We start from the raw sequence: 7,830 nt of genomic DNA, 5'->3' as shown, positions 1-7,830 counted from the left end.
CACGCCCCTAGGTTAATGTGAATGGGTGCTCCCTAAATGAAATTAATGTGCACAGGTGATTCGTGTGAAGCTCATTATTTAAGGAATGTTTGAGTGCTGTTCGGGAAAGTGCTATGAGAGTCTTTAGGCTGCATTTACACTGCAAGCCTTAATGCTCAGAGCCGATTTTTTTTAACACATCTTTTCTACACTAAGACCATGAAACTTTCTACACTACAGTTTCTGCAGCAATCAGTGTTTTATGATCTGGAAATTATTCATATCTTTAGTGCTTGCTTCTGTATTGTGTTTTACAGTGTTCTATACTTATAAATGTAGACAATGCTTTATTTGTGCATGCAAATATGTCTGTATATATTAAATTACCACATTCAATTAAACATCCCATGACATCAGAATCATTAAAATGCAGTCAAAACATTTATTGAAACATATGTATACAAGCAAAGGTCCAAATAAAAAACATTTTCCAGTATGGAATACTATTAACTTCAAGACAACAATATAGCAGTCTGAATATAAGGTTAGTAAAAAAACTGAAAACAACTTTTGAAACCTTTAAATATGTACACTGTAACTACCATAACAGGTTATGTATAATACAAATGATTTATTTGAGATATAATTAATTTAGCCCCAAAAATGATTACAAGGAGATTATAATGAACCAAGATTAATATTGTTGTTTTATCTTAAAACTCAAAGATGACCAAAAATAGGTAGAAAGTCACTCATTATCATTTGCACCCATACGCTCTCTCACTCATTTCAAGCTCTACCTCCATCTTTTATGATTTGTGTTTCAGGAGCAAGGCGTGCAGAGGTTGCCAGAGCAACTTTACGGGTGTAGGTTGTGCAGCGGCGTAGGATCTCCTGAGTTTGTGGTCGGGGTGGTATCCTTGGAGCTCCGACTCCTTTCATAGGGTGGCCAGTGTCTGAACTGATGGGGCTGGTTTGGCCACTGGACATACCACTATCAATACTGTCTGGCTCTTTATCCTGCTGTCTCAGGCCCTCTTCCCCCTCTGAGCTGGACATGCTTGGGCTCATGGAGGTGGTGTCGGAGGAACTGAAGCTGAAGTCGGTTCCATCATCGCTGAAGCTGGCAGACTCCTCGTGCTGTCCCGGATCGCTGTTCTGGCTCTGGGGCTCTGACAGCATTTCCAGAGAGCCGGAGCTGAGGTAACTATTCGTTCTGTTTCGTGAGCGAACCTGAGGCTCCAGTTTTAAAGAGTTGTTGACGGACAGGTTGATAGCAGAGCTGTGAAGTTTCCTCTGAAGAGTCTGAAGGCCAAAGCTGGGGCTGCTGTAGAGCTTCAGGTACATGGAGGGCACATAGCCTGCCTTTCTGTTATATCTGCACAGGGAATACAAGCTTAAGGTTAAGTTTTGTATGGGACAGACACATCATGTACATTTTAGAAATATTAATTTATGCATTTAGAGATTTAAACATCCATCCATCCATCCTTTCTATAGGATCATGTGAGAATGAAGAAATGGCATGTAGTTTTGCCATCAATGAAATAAATTACATTTAAAAAAATATATTAAAGGTCCCATGACATGGATTATTTTATTATTTTACAATGTTTCCTGGGGTGCCCTTATAATGTTAGTAATTGTAATAATTTAGAAATAAAAGGCATTTTTCCTAGCCTGATTTTAGCCTCTGATTTGAACACTCTGTTTGAAGGGGTGTGTCTGCTGTAAGACTTCAGTGTAAACGCCCACTGCTGTGATTGGCTGACATGCTTGCATATGAAATAGCTAGCATTACATGTGGAACTCTCTCAAAACCTTTTACTATTACAGCTATTATACGTTTTTACTATTACAGCTATCGAGATTAACGAATCGTGATAAGTATTTAGATCTATTCCCATCACATAAAAGGTTGCAGTGATGAGCATTGAGCAGATGACAGCCTGTTGATCGCGTGAATGAAGATCTTATCATTGCAACGCAGTTTCTGCACTCTCACTAATGATTTCACCAATGCAAACATGAGGTAAGTACAAAGAACATAGGAACTCCAAGGCACTCGAATTATGTTGAAAAAAGTTTAAAAGCCTTTATTTTATTCATGGCTTAAACATTAAAATTGGTGACAGGTACACCTACGCGTTGCGGCTTTACATGCCTTCGTCAGGGTGTGTGTGCACACGTAATTCAAGTGCCTTGGAGTTCCTATGTTCTTAGAGCTTAATTATCCCAAACAACCAAAGAATACCGAGATTTCACACCCTGTGCAGCACTTCTATGGCATTCTTTGCGTTGATGAGGTAAGTACAGTAAGAGCTTCGTTATGCAGTGTAACAGCGTCATTGATTTCATAACGAGTTTTGGCAAGTGTCCAGATAAACTCGCACTGTGTGATTGACAGCTTGGCCGATTGGAAAGGGATTGTTCTTTGAACGCTTTCTGTATATATTTTAATCACAGTTTAAATAAGATTATTTTCATCCTACCAAGAGAAACGATGTGAAGTTGATATTTTAGTCACTGGCTTGACTTAGTGATGCATAAACAGTATTGAACGACTTTGAGAGAGAGATTATCTGTCTGAACTTGAACAATTACACATCAGAAATTCACATAACCAACTGGTTCTTCAGAGGCTCAGATGAAGGAACTAAAAAAATACTTTTGTGTTCATTTGTACATCCAAACACTGAGCAACTGCCATGCTTCGCTCGTTTGCAAGCCATGATGTCTCTCGAGGAAAAAACAATATCGCAGCTCATTTTCTCATGGGCGGGCAAAATTCTCTTTGCGGGCAAAGAAGAGAAAGGGGAGGTAACCTTTCCCCTTATGACGACATAAAGGGAAGATTCTAGATTCGCCCGTCTGAGCTTTCATTTTCTCAAAAATACCCAGGGCTTGGTTTACACCTATCAAAATGTCTAGCCACTGGGGGAACATAGGCAGGCTAGGGGAACTCATATTAATGTTATAAACTCATAAAGTGAAATTTTCATGTCATGGGACCTTTAAAAGAGAAAACCGTTTTCAAATGATATTAATATTTATGTATTTATAACTGTATTTTTTTTTTAAATAATGGCTGACTTACTGTATATTATGCTTATTGCAAACAAAAGACATGCTATGTAGGAAATAGTTTGCTAGGGCAAGTCAATCATAAGGTTTAGCAGTCATCTGTCTTAAAATAATTCAGATAATTCTCTGAAATTATGAACGTCAACAACTTTAATTACCTAACAAGCCACCAGCCATTATCAGACCTCTGTAACACCTCCACAACAGCGCCGATGCTGAGAGAGAGCTCGTCCTCTTTTTTAGATGTGTAACTTCTTGTTGCGCAGTACAGAGACACTAGGGGAACGAAAACATTTTCAGTTAGCAAGGTTATCTTTGGAGATTCAATACGACAGAACGTTTATGTAACAGCTGTATCTTACATTCAAAAGTAGGTGAGTCAAACTCCTCCTCGTCCTCTTCTTCTTCCTCCTCATCACACAATTCCAGGTAAGGAGCAGGAAACCAAGCTAGTCGTTTATCCTCATTCTCGACAAGCCACCAACCTGATCACACCACAGAAAAAATATTAAGAAGCTGTAAGGATCTGCACTATGAACTTTAGTTCACTTCTTTAAGAAACAAGAGACATACCTGCTTTGTCTTTGATGAGCACATCCAGTCTTTCATCCACAGCTACTTTAAAGGGCTTGTTCTTTGTATCTTTAGTCTCATATGGAGCCACACATCGATATGTCTTGGACACAAAAGGCTGGGTCACATTGCCATTGCTCAGACGTTTATTTGCCAAGTCAGGTCCTCTGTTGACAGTGGGGATGCTGTTTGATTGCAGAATCATCACACTTGTAGGGAGAAAAGAACAGCTTTAACAGACATTTACTGCACAAACACATTCCAGCAGGTTGGCACGGATATTTAAACTCTTCCAACCAAAACAGATCAAATCAGAAATATGAAGTGAGTTATAGCCTACTGTCTGCATATTCTTGGAATGCTAGTTACATACTTTTTTGCCGCAGGGCAATAATCTACATGGCCTACCTGTTTTGGGTATATTCTGGCAGAAGCTCCTGCTCATTTGGCAGGAAAAACTGAATGACCTCTGTGGAATGTGACACAGATGTGTCACACTGCAAAAGGGTGGAACAGTAGCTCTCCAGATTCCTCAGACGAGACACTGACTTAGCCAGAGCTTTCAACTGAAATGATGGCATTATGCACTGAGCTGTAAACAACAGAAATCTCAATGAACAACAAAACAAATACATTGTGGATAAAAGAGTTGTCTTTAACAGGGCCCTCTAGGGGGTTAATGGGAGTACTGCAGACATGCAGACAAAGTTCAGCTGTTTCCCTCCAACATAAAATATTATAATAATGATGAATAATTGTTTGAAAGGCTTTGCAATGTGAGCATCAATATGTAAAGTATGTAAATACAGGAATTTGTTACTACTTTATGCATGCTATTATATGTCAGGCTTAAACAATGGGTTACAAAAAAATGGGTTACACTTTATTTTAAGGTGTCAGTGTAATTATATATTTAAGTACTGAGTAATATTAAGTAACTACACTTACTATACGGTTAGGGTAGGATTAGGATTTGGTTGTTTTAGTTGCTTGTAATTATGAATAATTTACTGTTATTACTATGGTAAGTACATGTACATATGTAACAAGGACACTGTAAAATAAAGTGTTACCAAAAATTGTACATTTAGATGTTTCAACATTAGTTACATTTTGATCACCTAAAAAACTGTTAATCATACCTCCAAATCTGGGTAGCACTCTATCCTCTTTCCGAGATTGTTTTTCCACCGGAAACTTCTTTTTTAATTGCCTCTGATGGAAAGAAATGTAAATTAAATAACGATTTTTTCACTTCTAGTAACGATCTGTGCTAAGTAGATGACTGTAAAACGTACATGGAGCGTTTTGAAGTCTCGGAGGGATCGGTACACTATCATCTCACTCTGGTCTGACCATATCACAGATGTCATGTATTTCTGTAACAAATCAACAAACAAACAATTATAATCATACGCTACATTTAACAGCGTTGTAAGTATTTAAAGTTATCCTACGAATACATCATATTCTTACTTTGTCCTTGTCCTTTTTCATTACTCCGATAAGACGGACATCGACAGGAAAGCGAAGGTCACTCATAGCTGACTCTGTTTCTGATGAACGAGATCACAAGATATCTCTCCTTCCTTGTTCTCTTTCAGCATCACCATCATCCTCATCATTTATAGCCTAGCCGAAAGCCATGGGCGTGTTGTTTATCTCACGTGATCAAAGAAAATTGAGGGAGTGAACAGTGAAAGAGAAATCTGATAAGAAAAAAAAATGAATAATAAAAAATAAATAAATAAGGGGATGATAAGCGGCTGCGGGCACGTGCGAAATTGAGTAAGACGTCAGTGTTGTCTTCAAACCAATGTGGGAAAATTTATGACACAATTTTGTCAATGATAAAACGTCATTGTTGTCTGTCCTTACAAGAAAACAAACAATACTAGCCTATCTATCTATCTATCTATCTATCTATCTATCTATCTATCTATCTATCTATCTATCTATCTATCTATCTATCTATCTATCTATCTATCTATCTCTGTCTCTCTGTCTAGGCTAGGCTATAGTTTTTTCACTAGGTTAAACCATAGATAGACTTTAAACAAAATAGGGTTAAACATAGCAATTAAGTTAAAGGGGTTAGTTCACCCAAAAATGACAATTCTGTCAGTAATTAATTACTCACCCTCATGTTGTTCCAACCCTGTAAGACTTTCGTTCATCGATCAGAACACAAATTAAGATATTTTTGATGAAATCTGAGAGCTGGCTCAATATAGTCCAAGTGACTACAGTGGCTCAACCTTAAGTTTATCAAGCGACGAGAATATTTTTTTGTGCGCACAAAAAAAAAAAAAAAAAGTTGACTTTATTCAACTATTCATTTTCTTCCGTGTGGGTCTCTGACGTAAGTTCAAGAGAGCGCCACGACGCGTGCGCGAGAACTGAGAAGCTCTCAATCGTTGATTTAAATCGTTGATTTAAAATATCACAAATGAATATCTTTTTGATCGAATCTGAGAGCTTTCTGTCCCTACCACTTTGACGCTTCAAAAAGTTCATAAAGAGATCATAAAACTAATCCAAAACTAATATGAATTGAGCGGCTTAGTCCAAATTTTCTGAAGAGACACGATCGCTTTATATGATGAACAGATTGAATTTAGGCTTTTATTCATAAACATTCATCAACTCTCACATCAGTTGTAAACAGAAGCCCAAGCATGTTTACTTGACTTGCGAGAACCAATGAGGTTCATTCGTTTGAACAGATTCGTGTTATGAACAGATTCGTGTTATGCAGCACATTTGAGCTTCCGTAAGAACCAATGAGGTTCATTCTCGTGTTACGCAGCACGTTTGAGCTTCCGCAAGAACCAATGAGGTTTGTTCTAGTGCGTCAAGCAACTAAAGACCAAATTAAATCTGTTAATCATATAAAATAATCGAGTCTCTTCAGAAAATTTGGACTAAACCGCTCAATTCATATGGATTATGATCCCTTAATTATCTTTTTGAAGCGTCAAAGTGGTAGTTGCGTAGCTGTCAATGGAGGGACAGAAAGCTCTCAGATTTCATTAAAAGATCTTCATTTGTGTTCGGAAGGAGAACAAAAGTCTTACGGGTTTAGAACGACATTTGATTTGTTCCTGTTTTCCTTTGTTCTTTTCCCGCCACTCCTTTGTTTCCATGGTTACTGTCATTATCAGTTCAGTTGTATCACCTGTGTGCTGTTAATCAGTGTAATCTGTGTTTGCATTTAAGTTCTGTCAGTCTTCGTCTGATCTCTGTTACATTTAGTGTGTTGCTACCTGTCCTGCGTTTATTACATTAAATCTTCGTTTTGGAAAATATATCCTCATCTCCGTCTGCCTTCCTGCAACCACCCGTGACACAGACATGAGGGTGAATTGAAAGAAAGAATCTTCATTTTTGAGTGAACTATCCCTTTAAGAACTATGACCAACTAGCAGTTAGTCAGGGGTAATCGGTCTTACTTTTCAGTATCAAATTAAAACCTATTTACATTTTTATGTACCTGACTTAAAACATTTATGAATAGTCTTAAAGAAAAAAAATTGGATGACTAACTTAGTCTTATTGGTTTAAGGAGTACCTTTCCCGTAAGGGATAATGACTTTTCATCAAAACAACCAAAGTGAGCAGTTCATTCAGGCCTGTCATCCTTTAGTAATTTTCCCATGATGACCTGGTGGTTTTGTGGAGGTGGACAGGCTAAGTGGGGCTCACAGGTGTGTCTTCAAACTGAGGGTGATGAGAGGGTAGACAGCTGGAACATTGATCTGAAGCTGCTGGCGTCACACTGGCCTTGAAGAACCGCCAAAACTCCTCTGCAGAATCAGCTCAAGGTCATCAGCAGTGAGGGTTTGTCATGCCTCATGCATGCACACATCATCACCTGGAAAAGGAGCCCAAGCGCACGTTTTGGCTGTCCGGATGAAGGCCCCAAAAAACGTGCTTTTCGTGCACCACCCACTGAACCGGGGCAACACGTGCCCCCAGACTTGATCTGGAGCCAGCTGCAGTAATGAACAATGTGATGACCACTTGGAAAATACCCTAAAGAAAGTCCCTTATAAAAGTTGCCAAAATATTTCTAAAATACGACTGAAATAGGTTTCCAATTTATGTTAAAAATAGTAATAGTACATTAAAGCATAATTTTTCACTACAATACATTTATTTTTCTTGCCATATGAAATGTGAGCATGACATGAG

At 38.3% G+C, this 7,830-nt stretch overlaps 1 protein-coding gene across 1 annotated transcript; it reads right to left on the bottom strand.

Annotated features, from left to right (window-relative positions):
- Positions 1–403: 403 nt before the first annotated feature.
- On the bottom strand, positions 404–5,304 carry noxo1b (NADPH oxidase organizer 1b). The gene is made up of 8 exons (XM_084434753.1): positions 5,113–5,304; positions 4,935–5,015; positions 4,779–4,851; positions 4,045–4,228; positions 3,637–3,845; positions 3,426–3,548; positions 3,222–3,339; positions 404–1,357 (listed from the first exon to the last, which is right to left on the bottom strand). The coding sequence occupies exons 1-8, from the start codon at positions 5,176–5,178 to the stop codon at positions 769–771; spliced, it is 1,443 nt and encodes a 480-aa protein (XP_084290879.1). The 5' UTR covers positions 5,179–5,304; the 3' UTR covers positions 404–768.
- Positions 5,305–7,830: the final 2,526 nt, after the last annotated feature.

Source organism: Rutilus rutilus (assembly GCF_951802725.1).
Source record: "Rutilus rutilus genome assembly, chromosome: 16".
Classification (NCBI taxonomy): domain Eukaryota; kingdom Metazoa; phylum Chordata; class Actinopteri; order Cypriniformes; family Leuciscidae; genus Rutilus; species Rutilus rutilus.
The sequence above is the reverse complement of the archived record's forward strand: the minus strand, read 5'-3'. Positions and strand labels throughout refer to the sequence as shown.